The sequence below is a fragment of the Bombina bombina genome, chromosome 1 (genome assembly GCF_027579735.1).
Source record: "Bombina bombina isolate aBomBom1 chromosome 1, aBomBom1.pri, whole genome shotgun sequence".
NCBI lineage: Eukaryota > Metazoa > Chordata > Amphibia > Anura > Bombinatoridae > Bombina > Bombina bombina.
In genome coordinates this window covers 1,027,256,303-1,027,281,952 of record NC_069499.1, presented here as the reverse complement: position 1 = coordinate 1,027,281,952, position 25,650 = coordinate 1,027,256,303, and the positions used below count along the sequence as shown (strand labels likewise).

The window sequence follows — 25,650 nt, the reverse complement described above, 5'->3', positions numbered from 1 at the left end:
TTTTATAATGTAACAGGTAATATTTGTAATCATTCTGTAAATACTCTAGTTTTTACCAGAGGGGGCTGCAAAATATATAAAAATTGTAAATAACTTTGTCTATTTGCTTCTCTGAAAGATACTGAGCATAGTAAAACAATCAATAATCAATGAGTACCGATAATTGTTTTTTTGGGGGTTTTTTTGTACAGGCACCTTCCAACCCCCCCACAGAAAAGCATTGAGTGTGTCTATCAATTTATCTGTCTATCCTTTAAATTAGGAACTGAAATTTGTTAGAGAAATATGCATGTTAAAACATTTGTGTTTTACTAGTTGTCATAATATTATTGATTCACATTCAATCATCAAACTGCAACCTTCTAATCATTTATATGTAACAGATAGAGATGAATGTATATATTTGTGTATGTTTATTTGTATTGGGACTGATTTTGTAGATTTTATTTTTGTCAATACAAATACAGGTATAAATTAATTTTAATACAGATAGAAATCAGTAGGCATGGATGCACTGCACTAAAGAGCTTTCAATCTTTTTAGGAGTAGAGATTATTAAAATTTATATATGGGTGACTGGAAAAGCATCTATGCAGATATGTTAAAGAGACGTGAAACTTAAAATGTATTTTTAAATTTACTTTGCATTCTTGGTATCCTTTGTTGAAAACCAGGTAGATAGGTTTAGGAGCTTGCATGTGTCTGAATCACTTTATGTCCGCAGTTTTGCAAGCAATTAAAGGGACACTGAACCCAAATTTTTTCTTTCGTGATTCAGATAGAGCATGCAAATTTAAGCAACTTTGTAATTTACTTCTATTATCAAATTTTCTTCATTCTCTTGGTATCTTTATTTGAAAAGCAAGAATGTACGTTTAGAAGCCGGCCCATTTTTGGTGAACAACCTGGGTTGTTCTTGCTGATTGGTGGATAAATTCACCCACCAATAAACAAGTGCTGTCCAGAGTCTGAACCAAAAAAAGCTTAGATGCATTCTTTTTCAAATAAAAATAGCAAGAGAACGAAGAAAAATTGATAATAGGAGTGAATTAGAAAGTTGCTTAAAATTGCATGCTCTATCTGAATCACGAAGAAAAAACTTAGGTTCAGTGTCCCTTTAACAATGTTAAACATTTGCAAACCACTACATGGCAGCAGTGTGGGTTATGCTATACAGTTCTCCAGACAAGTGCACAATATCTAGCTAGGTTTCCTCTTCAACAAAGGATACTATCAAAAGAAAACAAACAAAAACAAACAAAATAAAGCAAAGTTAATAACAGAAGTAAATTGGAGACTTTTTAAAAGTGTGTGCTCCATCTGAACCATGAAAAAAAAATGTTGTTTTTTCATGTACCTTTTAAGTTTCATGCCTCTTAATAGAGATACTTTTATAGATTAAATGTAAATGATGTTTAAGAGGAAAATTGATTTATACCATAACAATAGTTAGACCTGAAACTTTGGTGTGTGGAGAGGAGACATACCTGAAAAGGCTGAATGATGTAAGGAGTATACCAATATATGAGACTGGACACATGAATATGGACAAAAAAGAATTAGACATTAAATAGAAAAGAAGGATTTTATAGTTTTTTTGTTATTTAGTAATGAAACTAAAATAGCAGAGGAAGAAGCAACAGATTTTATCAAATGATTACTTTAGAAAGAACAATGTATGTTACCCAGTCAGCAGACTTGGTTTCTTAGTGGATTACATAGCTCTTTAATCTAAATAGTATTAACATCGGGGTCAAGTCGAGCAGGAACACATGGGAACGGAGTTCCTGCACTATTTTTGCATTAGGAACTAAGTTCCCTCTGGACAAAGAACAGAAATTCTTCAGTAAACACTGTTGCTGCTGGTTGGAGGAGCTGGAGCACAGTCTGGTTAGAGAGATAGGGAGATCCTCTAGTAATGGACAGTATCACTTCCTACATTACACTAAATGCAAGCCTGTCAGTCAGCGGTCCTGTTGTGTGATCACCCTGCACTGTGTGTAACACATGGTGCTTATATTTCTCTGTGGCTTGCTCTGGGGTTATTTAGCTCCCTTCAGCAGGAATAGGATTATTGCACCTTAAATGGGCAAAACTCTGTGACAGAGGAGGATTCTCAGGTTAAAAGGCAACCATTCAACCCTTCATTGGATTTTATTTGCTTTCATTAACCAAAGTTTATAGATTATATACATACAAATACAATGTGTTTGTGTGTGTGTATATATATAAAACAATATTAATTGTGAGGGGGTGGGGGTGAAAGTCTTGGTGAGTTCCCACACTTTTTTTTTAAGGACTTGACCCCTGATTAACATGGTATATTTTGGAATGAAACTGAGAATTCTGTTATTGGCATGTTAAATCTGAGGTAAAACATCAGGATTAGACTTCAATATATTTATTTGGATTACAAGTATAAAGGGCGTTTTTTGTTTTTTCTTACAACAATGTTTTTTTTTTTACATTTTTTATCACAATTGCAAAATACCAAATGTGTTCTATTTTAATAACAAGTTTTGTATATTATTATTATTGTAATAGAAATGTATCAAAGTAAGTTTATACAGTTCTACATGAGTTTAAATCTAATATTATGGCCACAATGTAAAAATGTGTTATTAATACTTGAGGACAATTGAAGTTAACGTGCGTCGGGTTAGCTCGACCTCAGAGCTCTGCTTAACTGTTTTGTGAAACAAAAATGTGTCACAAAAACACATCAAAAACACTTTACAAAGTATACAGTTACACTCATAATAACTTTTTCTAATAAAAATATAAAAAAAAAATAATAATGTGTGAGTACATACAGTATATATTTATATGTGTATATATGAATTTACATGATTATATATAGGAACATCTATTTATAAATACTTAGAGCATATGCTATGTGCAAAACTTTGGAATCTGAAATATTTACAGTAAAATACACAGAACACAGTTTATTAAAAATAAATATTGAATAAATGTGCTTTTTTTAATGTTTTCATATAGTTGGCTGCATAGGGCTCCAATGCACTTATATACAGTATGTCTATTTGTGTAAACATATGAATTTATGTGTTTATATGTGTAAATACATAAATACAAATGTACACACATGTATATATATATATATATATATATATATATATATATATATATATATATATATATATATATATATATATATGTCAATGCATATGACATACTATAACCAAACAATAACAGTTACATCACAGGATTTTCACCAAAGCAAAGTCAAATTTATTGAAATTGTGTGTAAGAGTGTGATTCATAACTTAAAAGCAACATAAAGCCCTAATAATAATGGTTTGTTGTAAGAACCCTGTTAAACTGTATAAGTGAAGTGGGAAGTAAAGTACAATTGCAGAAGCACAAGGAAAAAAAATCTTGGATGTAATTTTATATACATTTTAAAATATTTGGAAATAAAAAAAAGTAGAGACCTAGGATAATAATTAGACAAGGGGGCCTAATATTAATGTAAACAAGCAAGGCCAATGGCCCCACCAAATAGAATAGTAATCCGCTATATTATAAAGCGGGAGGAATAATTGTGGGGCTCTCTTATGGTTTTTAAACTTATTCTTCAGACCTAACCTGTTTACTAATATAGTGTAAACGTTTAGCTACTTAACCGTTAACGCATGCCTCATGGAAAATATTTGCAACAGCAGTAAAAAGATACCCTGTTAATCTGATCACACTACAGCTCTCTGTGGTATTGCTTTATATAGCAGTAGTAGCGTAACAAATCACTACTTGATTTAATTAACTTATACCCTAGCCGGTTGCCAGTCATATTATTTAATGTTGGACGTAGCCGCTACTCGACATGTAGCGGTCTGACATTGTCACAGTGTTATGACTTCTATTAGCTACATAATAATTCAATTGTTTCTCCTCATTTCATAAGATACTTAACTGCTTTGTTCATAGTGAGACTGCTAGATGTTGACTAATATACAGGGTCTCTGTTATTCAGTTACTTGCAGCATCATATTACATTATCTTTCCATCCTGTAGCACAGGATTGCACCGGCACTAACTTTAACTTTAATAATGGTTATACAGTATATTAATAAGGTGCACTCCTAATATTTGGATGGGCTTTATAGGTGCAGCTGCATCAGTTATTTCATGATTATTTAGCTAATCCTTTATCACAGGATAACGGTTAGTTTGGTTATATTAATGGTGATATGGTCTGTGACAGTTGTTTTTAATTATCCCCCCTGATTTTAAAAATGTTATATTTTAATTTAAGTATGTGAAAAAGCTACATCAAACACTACATATACACTATACTTCTTCCAACTACATGGAATAAAGAGAGTGCTGATAGTGTATTCTTTTGCGATTGGTGGACTCTTAACCACCAACTGTTTGTGAAAGTGGGCCTAATAGTTAACTTTTTAATCTAGAATAGAAGTGATGGGTACTTTGAGGGTAAAGAATTTAGAGGGTAAAGAGAATAGTGGGAAAGTAGTAGATGGGTAATAATTAAAGTATCATAGGGGGATTTAAGAGAATGATGCTAATAAAGTGCAGGCTGATTAGACAACTATTGGAGGCAAGCAGCATGCTTAAATCAGCATGAACAAAAATAGGTCTACTCTGTATATAAACATTAATTTTTTTACGTTTAAATATTCTCAAATCATTTTTCATGCAATAAAGAATATAAATAGAATTTAATGTTCCTTAAAAACAGTATAATTTCCTTTTCTACTAATGATAGATTTGAGGTTGAGTGAGAGTTATTGTGATAGTCAAAATGATCAAGGAAATTTTTTTAAAAAATGGTCAACATTGTCCACTTTTATGTCCATTTTGGAATAAAAAGATAAGCCAGTATAGCCATCAGCTTTTCATAAAATAGACCTTTATTTACCCATAAGGGTCATCAACATTTTGAAATCAAGCCTATGCTGAGAGGATTCATCAAACTTCCAAATGAAGTGCTAAGAGACTGTCTAAGAGAAAGGTAGAAATACAGTTACTGGCTAAGGGTGGTCTGTAGATGACCATAAATGAGATGAATGAATGAGATAACTGTTGGATTGTGTAAACATAGGTAGGAAAGACAGCTGTAAGGAAATTAGAGTGATTGAATTCACAGATTTTTATGTACAAAATGGGGTGATTTTACAGCATTTCTTTAGACATATACCTATAGTTATACCTATAGTATACACACAGATATTTTAAAACAATGTATACTTTTAAAAAAAACTATTTTACTTTACTCTATTTTTGCAGAGACTTTCCAGTTATTAGACATCATGAAGCTAATATTCCTAGCTGTGTTCATGACACTATGCATTCCACCATTGACAGCCACGCCATGCAAAACTGTTGTAAGAGTCAAGCAGCAAGCTATGAACTATGGTGAGTAGCATGCACACATAAGTTTTTTTAATGGAATATGCAGGTAAAACTCGAAAATTAGAATATCGTGCAAAAGTTCATTTATTTCACTAATGCAACTTAAAAGGTGAAACTAATATATGAGATAGACTCATTACATGCAAAGCAAGATAGTTCAAGCTGTGATTTGTCATAATTGTGATGATTATGGCCTACAGCTCATGAAAACCCCAAAGCCACAATCTCAGAAAATTAGAATATTGTGAAAAGGTGCAATATTCTAGGCTCAAAGTGTCCCTCTCTAATCAGCTAATTAAGCCATAACACCTGCAAAGGGTTCCTGATCCTTTAAATGGTCTCTCAGTCTGGTTCAGTAGGAATCACAATCATGGGAAAGACTGCTGACCTGACAGTTGTGCAGAAAACCATCATTGACACCCTCCATAAGGAGGGAAAGCCTCAAAAGGTAATTGAAAAAGAAGTTGGATGTTCCCAAAGTGCTGTATCAAAGCACATTAATAGAAAGTTAGGATACAGGTAGTGAAGTAGCGCTCTGAGAAATAGGATAGTTGCTCTAAAAATGCTGTGAGCAACAGAGTAAAGCAAAAATAATGTTCCAAGCAGCAAAGTATATAAAAAATGAACTTTTATTCCACAGAATTAAAAAAGGACAAAACCAGGATGTCCTGTAATGAGCCAGCAGTGACTCTAACAATCAGGCAAGTGAGCTGATCCCCATGCAGACATGTTTCGTGCACCGGGTGCACTTGTTCACTGCTCAAGCAGTCTCATTAGTTTCACCTTTTAAGTTGCATTAGTGAAATAAATTAACTTTTGCACGATGTTCTAATTTTTTGAGTTTCACCTGTAATCCTTGGATCAACATTATTAGCTTACATATCACCATGTGATATTGCTCTCTTATATAATATAGGTATGAACCCTAACTAATTTTGACTAATAACTAAATTAACATCCATGCACATTGGTTTAATCTTACCTTAAAGCTTATTAAAGGGCTTTACACTTGGTAGGTGTATTAAAAAAACAGTAAAATCCAGTATAAGAATAAAGAACATATCTGTTCTAATAGTTGTCTTAAACTGCTAATACGTAGGAAGAACCTGTTTTTAAAGATATGCCAAGAGTTAAATACTGACAGAGCACATATAACTGTAAAACTAAACCAGCCTGTAGGATTTCCAAGAGATATGACTGACAGAATGTAACATTACAAACATAAGGAACTAGTCATGAAGAATGCAAAAGGGAAACAATTGCAAAAATAGTTGTTGCTGTTGTTATTTATAGGAATATTATAATTGTTTTGTTTTTATTTGTTGATTGATTGCTTGATCATTTATTGAATTGAAATGGCCACCATAAAATTAGTTTTATTATTTTAAAAGCATGTCAAACTCAAAGAAGACCTCTTCAGAAAGCATTTGGCCTCATTGCAATCCCTGATGTATCTCAGAATATCGGAGGTGGAGGACTCTTAGGAAATATATTTGGAGCAGCACAAAACTTGATAGGGAAAGTTTTAAATATTGTAGGGTAAGTATGCAGAAGATTTGTTGAATATATATATATATATATATATAATGATAAAGGATCATCATTCAAATTGTTATCGACGTTTGATTTATTTTACTATTAAAATTGTCCCACTACTGCTGCCTCAGTATTAGATCCTACATTTTCTTGTATTCTTCTAATAGAAGTTTGTAAGTACATAGGGTAAGTCTCCCAACATTTCAGGATTATTTAATAAACAGCTAAGTTAAACTTATTTCATTATATTAATGACTAGTATTAGCATATTCCTTTTCTAACTTGTCTATATTTTCTATCATTTGTATTTTAACCTACATTTTATTATTAACTTGGACATGCTCATTGGCTATTGGAACCTCCTGTTTATGTTTAATGGTTGATTGGCACTTCTTATTTTTGCTCACTAAGCATTAGTAGAACTTACCTGTGAGCCAATTATCAGGAAGAGTATTACTGAAACTTTAGTTCATATTTCTTTGGGCAAAACAAAATGTGTATAAGTTTAACTACTTCTCTTTCATATAGATGAACAATTATTTGAGTACAGTTCCTTGATAAGGTATCATTCACCACCACAAAACATTGCAATCAATTTATGTTGCTTAAATAATCATAGGAAGAAAATGTATGGGAATCAAATGACTCATCACAATTTTTTTTATATCTTTTAGGATAAAAATTCTGCAGGTTAACCTTCCAGACCTTGATGTTAAACTAATGCCTAGAGTGGGTGTCCAAGTCTCTGTGGATACTGGCCTTCATATCCAAGGTCGAGTGTAGGTAGACTTAGCTTTGCTAAAACAAATGTTTTTCTGTTAACAAATTGAATAACTAATTCATATGCTAAATATTATGTTACATCATTTAAAAGTATCTTCTAACTAATTATGTGACTCTATTCTACAAGAAATGTTTTTCAACTGCTTAATAAATCTATTGGAGATACATACAAACATTTATATTTACATTTACTGCAAAGTGCAAAATTTTAATTTAGGGAAGACAAATCTAAACTTTAATTACAGACTCAATATTACTTTACTGACCATTACAAATGAGCAACAGGACTTGGAAATTATTATTTCAGATTATTTAAAATTTAGCAAACAATGTAGTATTTCAGTGAGTAAGACCTATAGAATACTTAGATGCATTTTATAGCACTAATAAACCTAGTGTCATGAGAAAGCTTTAAAAGAAATTATAGAAAAAGTAGGGAGAAGATAATTATATATAATTGTAGTGGAAAAGGATGCCATGAAATGAAGTCAAATGCAATGTATACTTAAAGTAATTATGAAATTATGACTTCAATTGCAGCAATCTTTTAATAATTCAAATTTTTGGAAGAACCCTTGTTATAAAGCATAAAACGTGCGGAATATAAAAACTAACAAAATAAATAATTTAACATTTAAAAAAATGTGTTAAAGTCATATATTGTACAAAGTGGCACATCATATCAAAGTAACGAATTATCTTTCTCTGCTACAGTCTTTTACTTGGTGGAATTGAGATAAAAGTAGGAGCTGGAGTTCTTGCAGATGTCCGTGTTTCAAAGACGGCTAAAGGTTTCCCTATCCTTGCTGTTAGTGCCTGCAAGTCCATCCTAGGAGAAATACAAGTTACTGCTGGAGGATTCAGGTAATAAGATGAATTATGTACTTTATCATGTTTTCTGGTTTTGGTTATATATAGTTAGTGTGTTTATATTATAGTTCTAACAAATTATAAGTATAAAGTAAAGTCCAAACCTAAAACCTTAAATTTTAATAACTGTAACATTAGAATAAGAAGCTAATTAAAAAGTTAAAAAACAATAAGCATCTAAATTACCTTAATCTAATATCTTAAAATTAATAATGTATATACTGTGATTAAAGTCAGCAACATGTTACGCTATAAATAGAGCGGGTTGGACTGCACTGTACGTCACTGCATTGGAGCATCAGTACAGAAATTGGAGGAGGATACATGGAAATACAGTCAGAATAAAAAAATATACACATTTAGCCACTAATCAGCAAGTGCTACCCAGGTGCTGAACCAAAAAAGGGCGGCTCCTAAGGTTAATTGTCTGCTTTGTAAATAAAGAGAATGAAGAAAAATTGCTAATAGGAGTAAATTAGAAAGTTGCTTAAAATTGCATGCTCTGGAGGCGATTTATCAAGCTGCGTACGGAAATGCCCCTTGTTTCCGGCGAGCCTTCAGACTCTCCGGAAACAGACGTTATGAAGCAGTGGTCTAAAGGCCGCTGCTCTATAACTTGTCTGCCTGCTCTGAGGCCGCGGACAGAAATCAACCCGATCAAATACGATTGGGTTGATGGACACTCCCTGCTAGCGGCCAAATGCCGCAAATCTGCAGGGGGTGGCATTGCACCAGCAGTTCACAAGAACTGCTGGTGCAATGATAAATGCTGACAGAGTATGCTGTCGGCATTTATCGATGTGCAGCGGACATGGTACGCTACATTGTATCATGTCCGCTCGCACATTAATAAATATACCCCCCTGTCTGAATCATGAAAGAAAAAAATTGGGTTTCATATTACTGTATTATTAAGTGTTTCTCGCTTGTGCAAGCCTGAAATTCTGGGGCTCAAAAGTTGCTCTTGCAGCTTAATAAATGGAACTATCGGGTCTGATGATCTAAGTCTCATAAGCAAAATCCCTACAAAATCTTTTTATTTTTTATTTTTTAAGATCATACATTGCAATATATTAGACCCTTTTTCACATCCAGCACCTTTAAAAAAGCCAGAAAAACAGCTCTCAATCTAAAATCTGCCTTTCTAAAATTCTTTGAGAGTTCACACTTCTAACACTTCTAACACAGGTCTTCACAATTTAAGTTACTCAATTGGAACAAACAGGTCTACTGAATTTTAGCTAACAAAGGGTCATATCATAATCCTTTACAAAAACATAACAGATGATTTATCTACAAAAATAATAATAATAATGATCGTATTTTTCTGTTGTTACTCATTAAATAATCAATCTTCATAGATAAATTACAAGAAACAGTATAACAAAATATGGAAAGCATATTTCTGTTTTATTTGTTTAAAGTGAAGGTCAATTTAGATGAATCGGTGCCCGGTTTTTAATAATTCTATTAAAAACAAGGGCACTTTAATTCATCAAAATTGACATTTCACTCGTTTTTTTTAAAAACTTACCTTTAAATCCTGACAGCCGCTCTAGCGATTCCCCCGTCCGTCTGAAGCCTCTTCCTATGTCAGAAATGATGAATCCGTCTTCCTCCAATTATGGCTTTCCCCCTGGGGGAATCATGGCCTGAGGCAACGCCGTGATTGGAGGGAGCCGGATTCGTCATTTTGAACCCGCAAAGAGGGCTTGCAACGGGCAGAGGAAGCGCTGCAGTGACTGTCAGCATTAAAAGGTACGTTTTTTGAAGAAAACGAGTGAAATGTCAATTTTGATGAATTAAAGTGCCCTTGTTTTTAATAGGATTATTAAAAACTGGGCACCGATTCATCTAAATTGACATTCACTTAAATTACATGATTGTATGCTAACATTTTATTATCCTACATATGTAAAATTAACATAATGGTTAAAATAATATGTTATATAAATTCAAAAGCTTAAATAATTGTTTGTTACCCAGTAATATTGTTTGTGAGTCAACACGTATAAGTCAAAGTTACTAAAAACTTTACAATACACTACTGTAATAGAAAAATATGCTTTTCTCAGTCCTGAGTTGCAGAGAGAAAATCATGAAAATTATTTAGTGAAAATTAAACAGAAATGTCAAAATAATCTTGTATGCCTTAAAGGGACAGTGAACTGTAAAATTGGGTTCCCTTAATGTGTTTACAATAACTGGTTATACCAGCTGCAGTGTTTAAAATGTATGAGAAATTGATGCTTAAGGCTTATTTTTAAACATGAAATATGTATTTCAGCTTATTGAGCCCACATGATATCCTTAGTTTATCTATGTTTACTCAAAATTCTTCTTATCTTATCTCTCTATATACAGTGAGATCTATGTTTAGAGAGAACAATAAAAATCAATAAACAATAACAATAAAAATCAACATTTTAGTACCTCTCTGCCCAAATCCCCCACTGACCTGTACTTAGATTTTTCAGGTTTGAATACATCAGACATGAGCAGCTATTGACAAAAAAGTATAAACACGCTAGGCTAGATTACAAGTAGAAAATTGGAGAAAATTGGGTCCAATGGCACTGCTTGCAGATTATAAGAAACTTCCTATAGCTCGAGTTTGATAATAAATTGTAGTACAAGAAATATATAACGAGCTGGAGGGTGTTAACAATCAACAAATAACTATTTTTAGATACAATAAGTAATACAGCAGTCAGGCTACTATCCACTATTTTCTAATATCTGAATTTACTTTAAAATATACAAGGGTACATTAGTGGCTCACTGCTACACCAAATAAATATTTCGCATTACAACCCAAACTCTTGTTTAACTCAGTGAGTTTTCTATTTCAAAACACATGGACATAAACTCTTATGTTGATTCAGTGAGATTTCTCTCTTAAATACATTGACACCAATCTTGTTGGTTACTAAATCATATTTATGATATTTACTTCACTGATCATCAGTGTTACTCCTGATGTAAAGAATGACATTACACACTGAGGAACCAAATTAGACCCAGTATTGTCAAAATATCAAAGTACAACAGTATACAATAGTGTTCACCCATTCACACATTTTCCGAGGTGTGTCAGTCAATATTCATTTGTCCCCTCAGACAACCACGGTGCAACATATTCAATTACAATCAAATATGCTCTATAGCAACACATTGATTTTATGTAAGTGTTTTTAATCTAAAGTTCTCTCCCCTTTTTAAACAAAACCCTATTAAAAGTTATATTTTAATTATTATTCTCATCTGTCCATGTCCTATATGCAATTGGCGATAGTGTCAAAACTACATACAAAAATTTAAGATCTGATGTAAGATCTTATTATTGTCTCACCAACTCCCTGAGTGCTATATGTGTATACTTTCATTAGGAGATATCTATCTCCTAAAAACAGTTTTCTCTAGATTACAAGTAGAGTGCTAATTTAATGTGCACCCGTAAACGAGCAAATTCACACGTTTATGGGCGCATGTTTAATAACCAGCCATTAATGGTTAATGCTAACGTAAGCTCGCTGAAGCAATTTGTGATCCAACAATTATCCAGAGGTCAGACCTCTCGTTTATTTAAAATATGTGCCATAATTGCCCCCAAAATAAGGAGTTGTGTTAATTTTTTTCGTAATAAAAATTCTGAGCATTTTTATTTCTTTAAAAATATAACTGCACAAAGCAGTTTTAAGGGGTTAAAGGAATAGTTTAGTCAAAATCAAACGTTCATGATTCAGACAGAGCATGTAATTTTAAGCAACTAATTTACTAATTTACTTCTATTATGCATTTTTCTTTGTCCGCTATCTTTATTTGAATGTAAGCATAGGGGCCGGCCCATTTTTGGTTCAGCACCTGGGTAGCGCTTGCTGATTAGTGGCTGCATTTAGACACTAATCAGAAAGTGCTACCCAGGTTCTAAACCAAAAATGGGCCGGCTCCTATACTTACATTCTTGTTTTTTTAAATAAAGACAGTGAGAGAATGAAGAAAAAATAATAGGAGTAAATTAAAAAGTTGCTTAAAATTGCATGCTGTATCTGAATCATAAAAGTTTAATTTTGACTAGACTATTCCTTTAAAGTGTGTGGCTGTAGGGTGTTAGAAAAAAAATGACACTGAAAAGTGCCTTTACATTGGTTTATGGGCACTGTGTTATTACTAAAAATATATATGTGTATTAGAAACAAAAGGAGATGTGAGTCTCCAGGGGTTGTACACATAGATAGCACTCAAATTCCCTGCTTTGTGTAATAATAGACTGAGTTACAAGTGGCGGATACACTAGATAAATTAAAATATAACTTTTATTAGGACTTTAAAAATAATGGTAGGACAATACATTTAAAAACACAGGAATTAATATCAACTTAAATCAGAGCTGCAGGTTGATATCCAATAACAGGATTCCTAACAAATAAGCACTCTGAACTCAAATTATTGGTTAGTCTTAATAATATAGACCTAGGATGTACTGTTAATCCATAGTCTTTAGACTAATCACTATACATTTATCTGATGAGACACAGATAATTATCTTGGTGAATATAAGTCAGGTAAAGTGGTCAGTTATTTTGTTTGTAAACAATTTTGTAGATGATTATGGTATATTGTGATATACCATATAAATATTATCAGATATGCAGTGTCATGCGTGGAATTGATTTGCACATTTGCATAAGCATATTTATCTGAGAGATGTTTTTAATAAATCTATTAGTAATAAATGGAATTATTCATCTTGGCTTATAGTATTAGTATTGTAAATCTTAGAAAGTTTATTCTGGATCTAATTCCTCCACTACTCAAATAAACAGCAGATATAATATTCAATGGTCAACTAAGGGTTCAATTCCCATTAGTAGTCATAAGAATCAGGTATTACGGTGATGGTATATGCTTATACAGTGCCATAGGTTTACCCTGGTGGATAGTTTAAGTTAATAACACAGCATTACCCAGAATGTGTAACAACTTGATTTGATGCTAATAGTAATGCAACAGGTAATGTCACGGTACTTTTATATGTGTTTTTTACTCAGTACTTAAAGGGACAGTATACACTCATTTTCATATAACTGCATGTAATAGACACTACTATAAAGAATAAGATGCACAGATACTGATATAAAAATCCAGTATAAAACTGTTTAAAAACTTACTTAGAAGCTGTCAGTTTGGCTCTGTTGAAAAGGTAGCTGGAAAGCCCACTGCAAGTGGCAAATAAGACACTCCCCCCTCCCCCTTCTTTTGCATATGAAAAGACCCTTTAAACAAACAGGAGCAAGCTGGAAAAGGTAGCTGACGGTATTCACATAAAACTTTGGGGCTTGGTTAGGAGTCTGAAAATCAGAGCAATGTTATTTAAAAATAAGCAAAACTATACATTTATTTTAAAAAAAAATTATGGGCTATATAAATAGATCATCTACAAAACATTTATGCAAAGAAAAAATGAGTGTATAATGTTCCTTTATTATTACCCACTATATATTAATACTGAATATGTATATTAGATTTAGGCAATAAGAATCAGTTATTACTGAGATGGTGTATGTTTATGCAGTACCACAGCTTTACCCTGGTGGAGAGTTTAAGTTAATGACACAGTATTACCCAGAATGTGTGAAACTGGGTTTGGTGCTGGTAAGAATGCACCTGGTAATGTCACGGTATTTTTGTATATTTAGTCTTTTTTGGTTAATATTGCCCACAATATGTTAGTACTGAATGTGTATATAAGATTTAGGTAACAAATCTTTCTTTCTATAATGAGAAACACAATTGAATAAAATGATCCTATGAAAGTATTATTTGGCTTAGGCATTGAATGTATATCTCTCTGTAATATACGAGAAATACTCAGATTTAAATATATCGATAATGCTACTGCAATTCGTATACTGCAGAGTTAAATTCAAATACCAACTGCCAGGTTCTAAACTGACCACATTCAAACCCTATTAAACTCTGACTCATCCGATTAACACCAGAATATGCTTATTTGAATAACAAAGAATCTCCTGCCTGTCTCTCTGTTCGTCACGAGTATGCGTTACACTCGGCTGCTTAAAATTGTAAATGAAGTCTAAGTCAAAAACGTGACAAGCTATAAGCAGACTGAGTTAAATATTTGAGATATTCTTTTTAAGTTTCTAAGTTGAATTCCTGCTAAGTTAAAAAACAACAACTATAAGGAGCCCATTATCTCCCAACCTCCCCTGACATGTTTCGCAGAGTAACTCGGCTTTCTCAAAGGGTTTACAGAGGTTCAAGTTTGGCAGGTATTTATTCCTAGTAACTCCGCCTGATTGGAGGTAAGTCATCTGACTCAGCGAATCAAGATAGATGTATGTCTTTGTTTACATAATGACGCCACAACATGAATTGGATTGGTTTTCCAGACATGGTGGGTAACATGATCATATCACAAATCGTAGTCCTTATAATGTATGAAACATATATACCCCTAATATGTGTTAGAGGTTTGCATTCGACCTGATCTGATAAGATTTGTACCTTTGAATGCACTAACACTTAATTCTTGGTAACGTGTCTAACATCTGATTAATTGTGAATATGCAGAAACAGTGGTAATATTAATAGCTCCACACAATTTAGATACAATTGAGAAAGGTTTGTTACATCAAGTTGGATATTAGGACTGATCTGCAGTGCATCTGATGGCAACTTGATTCTATATATACACACATAGAGAAAATATTGTAACATTAATAACTGATTATACTCAGAATGTATTTATTACATCAGAATATGTATTAGAACTGATCTATAGCGCAAGTGCTATATAATTGGTTATGTGTATACCAAGGAAATAAAAACGTTTATAACTGCTTACACTTGGAATACATTTAAAAGAGGTGTGATACATCAAAATCTGAGTTAAGATTTATCTGTTGTAAACTGAATATGTTATGTTGGCAAGTCAAAATGTATTGGATACGATGATAAATGAAAATAGAGGATGATCTAATCTGTACTAAGATTAATATTACTGTAATGAACAAGGAGTATTAAAGTGAATAAATGATAAGTTAATAATCTATAAAAAAGTTAAACCTTACTAAATTCAATCCCTGATAGCCAAATGAAAATAATCATTAGGTGAAATTCTAAAGTACTAAAATGAATTCATTGTGCTATTGTGTGACCAAAAATCAACTCTTCTATTTTAGTGACATAAGTGTATTAAGACTATTAAATGATAATACTATTCTCAAATCGTGAATATGTGAATAAAATTAATATCTGATGATGAAGTTCTATGAACTAAAATAGCCTAATAATAGACATGTTATTGAGAATAAGATTGTGAATAGCGATGATAAATTGATACAATTAAATTTAAAAAAAAATATTTTACGTTAAAAAAGTGTGCATATAATGTTAAAATTAATTGGGTGAGATTCAAAGAACCCGTGTGAACGATGAGTTACTTAACCTTAGTAACTGAAATGTGTGTATGTAATAACTGTGTGATGATAAGTGGGAGTTGGGGTTAGGGTATAACAGAAAATTAATTCTGTTATAATAATACTGATTTTATTTGTGTGTTGGTATATATTACCTGCAATTTAAGTATACTAGAGTACATGCACCTCTTTTATCTGATATGTATTTCAGGACTATTTTCTGTTTTGTGTGTGTGTATATACAGTATATATCAATCCATTTGTTCTTGTTTTTTTCCTTCTTTTTAATACCACAGTTTAATTCCTACAATAGTGAAAGTCATTCAAGGACACATTCATGCCATCTTAAGTGACAGGGTAAGATTAAACTGATGTTTATAAATTGAAACAATGCTGCTCAGCAGAAAACAATCTGCTTAGCAGAAAACAAAAAAATATACATGAATATATTATTAAAACATTTTTATAACATCAAAACCTGGTGAAAATGTTGGGACCACCATAAAAAATGTATTTCAGTTTTCAAGATTTAAAAAAAAAAAAAAAAAAGATGGATGAAATAATCTGTATTTTGAATGTTATCTTGATGTGTATCACAAAAGTTCATTACCAAGAATCTTTTATAAATCAAATAACAACACACATTTTTCCTCAAATTATTGCCTAATAAATATACTTTTCAAAATAGTACATTAATGCATTTGTACCATAGCTATCGTAACTTTTTAAATATGTGAAATTATGAACTTTTTGTATGAAAGTTAAAATTCAAATACTTAAATATCAGAATTTAAAAATGTTACGGCTAGATTACGAGTCTTGCGTTAGCCTTAAAAGCAGCGTTAAGGGGTCCTAACGCTGCTTTTTAACGCCCGCTGGTATTACGAGTCAGGCAGGTACAGGTGTGCTGCTCACTTTTTTTTCCGCGATTTTAGAATACCGCAAATCCCCTTACGTCAATTGCATATCCTATCTTTTTAATGGGATTTTCCTAACGCCGGTATTACGATCGTTGGAAAAAGTGAGCCGTACACCCTCTCCTGTCCAGACTCCTAACGCATTTAAAAGTCAGTAGTTAAGAGTTTTATGGGCTAACGCCGGAACATAAAACTCTTAACTAAAGTGCTACAAAGTACACTAACACCCATAAACTACCTATTAACCCCTAAACCGAGGCCCCCCCACATCGCAAACACTATAATAAAATTATTTAACCCCTAATCTGCCGACCGGACATTGCCGCCACTTTAATAAATGTATTAACCCCTAAACCGCCGCACTCCCGCCTCGCAAACACTAGTTAAGTTTTATTAACCCCTAATCTGCCGTCCCTAACATCGCCGACACCTACCTACATTTATTAACCCCTAATCTGCCGCCCACAACATCGCCGCCACTATAATAAATTTATTAACCCCTAAACCTAAGTCTAACCCTAACCCCCCCTAACTTAAATATAATTTAAATAAATTTACTATAATTAACTAAATTATTCCTATTTAAAACTAAATACTTACCTGTAAAATAAACCCTAAGCTAGCTACAATATAACTAATAGTTACATTGTAGCCATTTTAGGATTAACATTTATTTTACAGGCAACTTTGTATTTATTTTAAATAGGTACAATAGTTATTAAATAGTTAACTATTTAATAACTACCTAGCTAAAATAAATACAAAAGGACCTGTAAAATAAACCCTAACCTAAGTTACAATTACACCTAACACTACACTATAATTAAACTAATTACCTAAACTACCTACAATTAATTACAATTAATTTAAATAAACTAAATTAGGAAAAAAAAAACACTAAATTACAGAGAATAAAAAAGAATTACATTTTTTAAGCTAATTACACCTACTCTAACCCCCCCAATAAAATAAAAAAGCCCCCAAAATAATAAAATTCCCTACCCTATACTAAATTACAGATAGCCCTTAAAAGGGCCTTTTGCGGGGCATTGCCCCAAAGTAATCAGCTCTTTTTTCTGTAAAAAAAAAAAGACAATACCCCCCAACATTAAAACCTACCACCCACACACCCAACCCTACTCTAAAACCCACCCAATCCCTCCTTAATAAAACCTAACACTACCCCCTTGAAGATCACCCTACCTTGAGATGTCTTCACCCAGCTGGGCACAAGAGGTCCTCCAAGCGGCAGAAGTCCTCATCCAGACGGCATCTTCTATCTTCTTCCATCCGGAGCGGAGCGGGTCAATATTGAAGACATCCAACGCGGAGCATCCTCATCCTTCTTGATCCGACGACTGAATGAAGGTTCCTTTAAGTGACGTCATCCAAGATGGCATCCCTTCAATTCCGATTGGCTGAAAGAATCCTATCAGCCAATCGGAATTAAGGTAGGAAAAATCCTATTGGCTGATGTTCAGTTCAATCCTATTGGCTGTTCCATTCAGCCAATAGAATGCAATCTCAATTCTATTTGCTGATTGCATCAGCCAATAGGATTTTTCCTACCTTAATTCCGATTGGCTGATAGGATTCTATCAGCCAATCGGAATTGAAGGGATGCCATATTGGATTAAAGGAACCTTCATTCAGTCATCGGATCAAGAAGGAAGAGGATGCTCTGCATTGGATGTCTTCAAGATGGACACGCTCCACTCCGGATGGAAGAAGATAGAAGATGCTGCCTGGATGAAGACTTCTGCCACTTGGAGGACCTCTTCTGGCCAGATCGTATGAAGACTTCTGCCCTTCTGGAGGCCTGGCTAGGTGAAGACATCTCAAGGTAGGGTGATCTTCAAGGGGGTAGTGTTAGGTTTTATTAAGGGGGGATTGGGTGGGTTTTAGAGTAGGGTTGGGTGTGTGGGTGGTGGGTTTTAATGTTGGGGGGGTATTTTTTTTTTTTTTTACAGATTAAAGAGCTGATTACTTAGGGGCAATGCCCAGCAAAAGGCCCTTTTAAGGGCTATTTGTAATTTTGTATAGGGTAGGGAATTTTATTATTTTGGGGGGCTTTTTTATTTTATTAGGGGGATTAGAGTAGGTGTAATTAGCTTAAAAAAATGTAATTCTTTTTTTATTTTCTGTAATTTAGTGTTTGTTTTTTGTAATTTAGTTTATTTAAATTAATTGTAATTAATTGTAGGTAGTTTAGGTAATTAGTTTAATTACAGTGTAGTGTTAGGTGTCATTGTAACTTAGGTGAGGGTTTATTTTACATGTAAATTTGTATTTATTTTAACTAGGAAGTTATTAAATAGTTAATAACTATTTAATAACTATTATACCTAGTTAAAATAAATACAAAGTTGCCTGTAAAATAAATAAAAAAACCTGTAATACCAGCGTTACTTTAGATGAGCAGTGAGCTGAAACTAAGCGTTAGCAACTCACCCCTGTTACCGCAAAACTCGTAATCTCGCCGTTAGCTTTCAGCTGGTAGTTAAACAGCAGCAGTCTTCAGACCACTGCTTCTTAACCTATGAGCCACCTCCTAGTAGGCAGTTTATAGTCACCCCGGACAAGCCCCTGCTGGCGCGCTGGTATGTGATTGCTGCTCGCTGGCCACAATACTAAGTGCACTGGTTCTCTGGAGCAAGCCTTTTACGCCCAGTGACTGCTAAATGATCACCATAATCAGCTTTATGTTGCTATAATTTCCCCCCCAAATAGAGCATCACAATAAACATTTAGTTTTCACAAATTACTTAACTATGATAAGCCCAGAACAGTCTTCCACCAATTAAACTATAAATATTAACATTTTTTTTACACCTTACATTTTCTAGAACTAATACAGATTATTATTACTATTCTTTTTACCTCTATAGTTATGTTTAACAGTCTCCAATGTTTTCCTGGGAATGAACGCAGATTTGGGACTGATGGCTCGTAAGTATAACATTCTAAACTTTCCAAATAGGTAAATATTTTTGATATACAAAAATAATAACTTGTTGTTTTTATTTACAAGAATAAATGAGCATTGAGTGATACTGATTTATATATTTTACTTCAAGAGATGTTTCTGTGTGGGCAGTTGTTTCTTTTTTTAGAGATATTTTTCTTTAAGCCATTATTTTTTAAACAAAAACTTATTTAAAGAAGTGTGAATTTAGGTAAAACTTTTTTCTGCATTAAACATTGAGTAAAATATAATTTGGGCTAGTATTTGTGATAATGTTTGCTAGTTATATTAACCCTTTGAGTGCTAAGCACTTTCCCACCTTGGTGCTAAGATTTTATAAGGCCTAGATTTACAGTTTGGGGGTAGCCGTGAAAACCAGCGTTAGAGGCTCCTAACGCTGGTTTTAGGCTACCGCCGGTATTTGGAGTCAGTCAAAAAAGGGTCTAACGCTCACTTTTCAGCCGCAACTTTTCCATACCGCAGATCCCCTTACGTAAATTGCGTATCCTATCTTTTCAATGGGATCTTTCTAACTCCGGTATTTAGAGTCGTGGCTGAAGTGAGCGTTAGAACTCTAACGACAAAACTCCAGCCGCAGAAAAAAGTCAGGAGTTAAGAGCTTTTTGGGCTAACGCCGGTTCATAAAGCTCTTAACTACTGTACTCTAAAGTACACTAACACCCATAAACTACCTATACACCCCTAAACCGAGGTCCCCCCACATCGCCGCCACTCGATTAATTTTTTTTAACCCCTAATCTGACGACCGCCACCTACGTTATACTTATGTACCCCTAATCTGCTGCCCCTAACACCGCCGACCACTGTATTATATTTATTAACCCCTAATCTGCCCCCCACAATGTCGCCGCCAGCTACCTACAATAATAAACCCCTAATCTGCCGACCGCAAAGCGCCGCTACTTAAGTTATCCTTATGTACCCCTAATCTGCTGCCCCTAACACCGCCGACCCCTATATTATATTTATTAACCCCTAATCTGCCCCCCACAACGTCGCCTCCACCTGCCTACACTTATTAACCCCTAATCTGCCGACCGGACCGCACCGCTATTATAATAAAGTTATTAACCCCTAATCCGCCTCACTCCCGCCTCAATAACCCTATAATAAATAGTATTAACCCCTAATCTGCCCTCCCTAACATCGCCGACACCTAACTTCAATTATTAACCCCTAATCTGCCGACCGGAGCTCACCGCTATTCTAATAAATGTATTAACCCCTAAAGCTAAGTCTAACCCTAACACTAACACCCCCCTAAGTTAAATATAATTTTAATCTAACAAAATTAATTAACTCTTATTAAATAAATTATTCCTATTTAAAGCTAAATACTTACCTGTAAAATAAATCCTAATATAGCTACAATATAAATTATAATTACATTGTAGCTATTTTAGGATTAATATTTATTTTACAGGCAACTTTGTAATTATTTTAACCATGTGCAATAGCTATTAAATAGTTAAGAACTATTTAATAGTTACCTAGTTAAAATAATTACAAAATTACCTGTAAAATAAATCCTAACCTAAGTTACAATTAAACCTAACACTATACTATCATTAAATTAATTAAATAAAATACCTACAATTACCTACAATTAAACCTAACACTACACTGTCAATAAATTAATTAAATACAATATGTACAAATAACTACAATGAAATAAACTAGCTAAAGTACAAAAAATAAAAAAGAACTGTTACAAAAATAAAAAAATATTTACAAACATAAGAAAAATATTACAACAATTTTAAACTAATTACACCTACTCTAAGCCCCCTAATAAAATAACAAAGACCCCAAAATAAAAAATACCCTACCCTATTCTAAATTACTAAAGTTCAAAGCTCTTTTACCTTACCAGCCCTGATTAGGGGCCTTTGCGGGGCATGCCCCAAGAAGTTCAGCTCTTTTGCCTGTAAAAAAAAACATACAATACCCGCGCCCCCAACATTACAACCCACCACCCACATACCCCTAATCTAACCCAAACCCCCCTTAAATAAACCTAACACTAAGCCCCTGAAGATCATCCTACCTTGTCTTCACCTCACCAGGTATCACCGATCCGTCCTGGCTCCAAAATCTTCATCCAACCCAAGCGGGGGCTGGCGATCCATCATCCGGTGGCTGAAGAGGTCCAGAAGAGGCTCCAAAGTCTTCATCCTATCCAGGAAGAAGAGTAGATCCGGACCGGCAACCATCATCTTCCAAGTGGCATCTTCTATCTTCATCCGATGAGGACCGGCTCCATCCTGAAGACCTCCACCGCGGACCCATCTTCATCCGGCGACGTCCAACTGAAGAATGACGGTTCCTTTAAGGGACGTCATCCAAGATGGCGTCCCTCGAATTCCGAATGGCTGATAGGATTCTATCAGCCAATCGGAATTAAGGTAGGAATATTCTGATTGGCTGATGGAATCAGCCAATCAGAATCAAGTTCAATCCGATTGGCTGATCCAATCAGCCAATCAGATTGAGCTTGCATTCTATTGGCTGTTCCGATCAGCCAATAGAATGCGAGCTCAATCTGATTGGCTGATTGGATCAGCCAATCGGATTGATCTTGATTCTGATTGGCTGATTCCATCAGCCAATCAGAATATTCCTACCTTAATTCCGATTGGCTGATAGAATCCTATCAGCCAATCGGAATTCGAGGGACGCCATCTTGGATGACGTCCCTTAAAGGAACCGTCATTCTTCAGTTGGACGTCGCCAGATGAAGATGGGTCCGCGGTGGAGGTCTTTAGGATGGAGCCGGTCCTCATCGGATGAAGATAGAAGATGCCGCTTGGAAGATGATGGTTGCCGGTCCGGATCTACTCTTCTTCCCGGATAGGATGAAGACTTTGGAGCCTCTTCTGGACCTCTTCAGCCACCAGATGATGGATCGCCAGCTTGGGTTGGATGAAGATTTTGGAGCCAGGACGGATCGGTGATACCTGGTGAGGTGAAGACAAGGTAGGATGATCTTCAGGGGCTTAGTGTTAGGTTTATTTAAGGGGGGTTTGGGTTAGATTAGGGGTATGTGGGTGGTGGGTTGTAATGTTGGGGGGGGTATTGTATGTTTTTTTTTACAGGCAAAAGAGCTGAACTTCTTGGGGCATGCCCCGCAAAGGGCCCTGTTCAGGGCTGGTAAGGTAAAAGAGCTTTGAACTTTAGTAATTTAGAATAGGGTAGGGCATTTTTTATTTTGGGGGTCTTTGTTATTTTATTAGGGGGCTTAGAGTAGGTGTAATTAGTTTAAAATTGTTGTAATATTTTTCTTATGTTTGTAAATATTTTTTTATTTTTTGTAACTTAGTTCTTTTTTATTTTTTGTACTTTAGTTAGTTTATTTCATTGTAGTTATTTGTACATATTGTATTTAATTAATTTATTGATAGTGTAGTGTTAGGTTTAATTGTAGGTAATTGTAGGTATTTTATTTAATTAATTTAATGATAGTATAGTGTTAGGTTTAATTGTAGCTTAGGTTAGGATTTATTTTACAGGTAATTTTGTAATTATTTTAACTAGGTAACTATTAAATAGTTCTTAACTATTTAATAGCTATTGTACATGGTTAAAATAATTACAAAGTTGCCTGTAAAATAAATATTAATCCTAAAATAGATACAATGTAATTATAATTTATATTGTAGCTATATTAGGATTTATTTTACATGTAAGTATTTAGCTTTAAATAGGAATAATTTATTTAATAAGAGTTAATTAATTTTGTTAGATTAAAATTATATTTAATTTAGGGGGGTGTTAGTGTTAGGGTTAGACTTAGCTTTAGGGGTTAATACATTTATTAGAATAGCGGTGAGCTCCGGTCGGCAGATTAGGGGTTAATAATTGAAGTTAGGTGTCGGCGATGTTAGGGAGGGCAGATTAGGGGTTAATACTATTTATTATAGGGTTATTGAGGCGGGAGTGAGGCGGATTAGGGGTTAATAACTTTATTATAATAGCGGTGCGGTCCGGTCGGCAGATTAGGGGTTAATAAGTGTAGGCAGGTGGAGGCGACGTTGTGGGGGGCAGATTAGGGGTTAATAAATATAATATAGGGTTCGGCGGTGTTAGGGGCAGCAGATTAGGGGTACATAAGGATAATGTAAGTAGCGGCGGTTTACGGAGCGGCAGATTAGGGGTTAAAAATAATATGCAGGGTTCAGTGATAGCGGGGTGGAAGAATAGGGGTTAATAAGTGTAAGGTTAGGGGTGTTTAGACTCGGGGTACATGTTAAGGTGTTAGGTGCAGACGTAGGAAGTGTTTCCCCATAGCAAACAATGGGGCTGCGTTAGGAGCTGAACGCGGCTTTTTTGCAGGTGTTAGGTTTTTTTTCAGCTCAAACAGCCCCATTGTTTTCTATGGGGGAATCGTGCACGAGCACGTTTTTGAGACTGGCCGCGTCCGTAAGCAACTCTGGTATCGAGAGTTGCAGTTGCGTTAAAAATGCTCTACGCTCCCTTTTTGGAGCCTAACGCAGCCATTCTGTGGACTCTCAATACCAGAGTTATTTTAGAGGTGCGGCCAGAAAAAAGCCAGCGTTAGCTACGCGGGTCGTTACCGACAAAACTCTAAATCTAGCCATAAGTTTTTTTTTTGTTTTTTTAACAATTTTTTTTTTTTTTTTTACAGATCCCCAAGACTTACACTTTTGGAAAGGTTAGGTGTTCACCTTTCCAATGGTGGGTCTTGGGGGGTCTGTAGCTACTTAGATGCCTAAGATACAGGCTTCTAAGCAGCATGCCCCCTGCTCCTATACTTAACATTGTTAAGTATAAATAAAGTTGCATGGTGATGTCATCACATTATTGCGTGTGACGTCACCGTGCATAACGTGAAGCCCTGGCGATGCCTGTCACTATGCGGGCCCGATCGCCGGGGTAGGAGCGGGTGGGAGCCCCCAGATCTCTCTCAAGGTGGGAGAGTGCTAGTGACGGCTCGGAGCCATCATTAGCACCAGAGTGGGAAACTCTGTGACAGCTCAGAGCCGTCAGTAGCACTCAAGGGGTTAAAAATGGTGTTACAATGTACTTCAGTATTCAAGTAATTAATCTACTGTCAAACCTGGCAATGTTACATACAATTATTTCAACAGTGTATGCAGAATATTATTATAAAGTGACACTAAAATAATATTTTAATATTAATTTATATTAGAAAATCTGCATCTCAGACTCATCTTTTTGTTTGTTTTTAAATTTTCAAGATGTTACCCCTATTACTGGTGACCTTGAAATGCAATACACCATGCCTAGCCCTCCTGTGGTAACTGGTGATTATATGGACATGGATATGAATGTAAGTTATACGATCACTTTAAATATTGAATCCAATTTGTGCTGACTCTGATATTTACAAGTCACGATCATATTAAAAGGTAGAATTATTTTTGGCCCATTAATCATTAGCTTTTCCTTTTTAATGCTTAATATATCTTTGCTATTTGTTTCTCAATTAGCGCTTCCCAAATATCATCCATGATTAACTATTCTCGTTTTTCATTGAAATCAGATAAATGATTATTTGCACCATGTTTACACTGTAATAATTATCATTTTACCAGCACCAGACATATATAATCATTAGATACTTGTATAGTGCACAACCTCAAACGTAATCAACTTGCTGCACTGATAACAGGTATTATTATTACCCAACTTAATGGTACTCATTTTACCGACTTCGGAAGGATGAAAGGCTGAGTAG

General features: G+C 34.4%; 1 protein-coding gene across 1 annotated transcript in view; it reads left to right on the top strand.

Moving 5' to 3' along the window:
- Nucleotides 1–5,294: 5,294 nt before the first annotated feature.
- BPIFB2 (BPI fold containing family B member 2) overlaps nucleotides 5,295–25,650 on the top strand; it is a 33,555-nt gene continuing 13,199 nt past the window's right edge. The window contains exons 1-7 of the mRNA XM_053716544.1: nucleotides 5,295–5,400; nucleotides 6,789–6,936; nucleotides 7,608–7,712; nucleotides 8,431–8,580; nucleotides 16,325–16,385; nucleotides 19,834–19,894; nucleotides 25,151–25,242. Coding sequence (XP_053572519.1) covers nucleotides 5,295–5,400; nucleotides 6,789–6,936; nucleotides 7,608–7,712; nucleotides 8,431–8,580; nucleotides 16,325–16,385; nucleotides 19,834–19,894; nucleotides 25,151–25,242 — 723 coding nt within the window. The remainder of the gene's footprint in view (nucleotides 5,401–6,788; nucleotides 6,937–7,607; nucleotides 7,713–8,430; nucleotides 8,581–16,324; nucleotides 16,386–19,833; nucleotides 19,895–25,150; nucleotides 25,243–25,650) is intronic.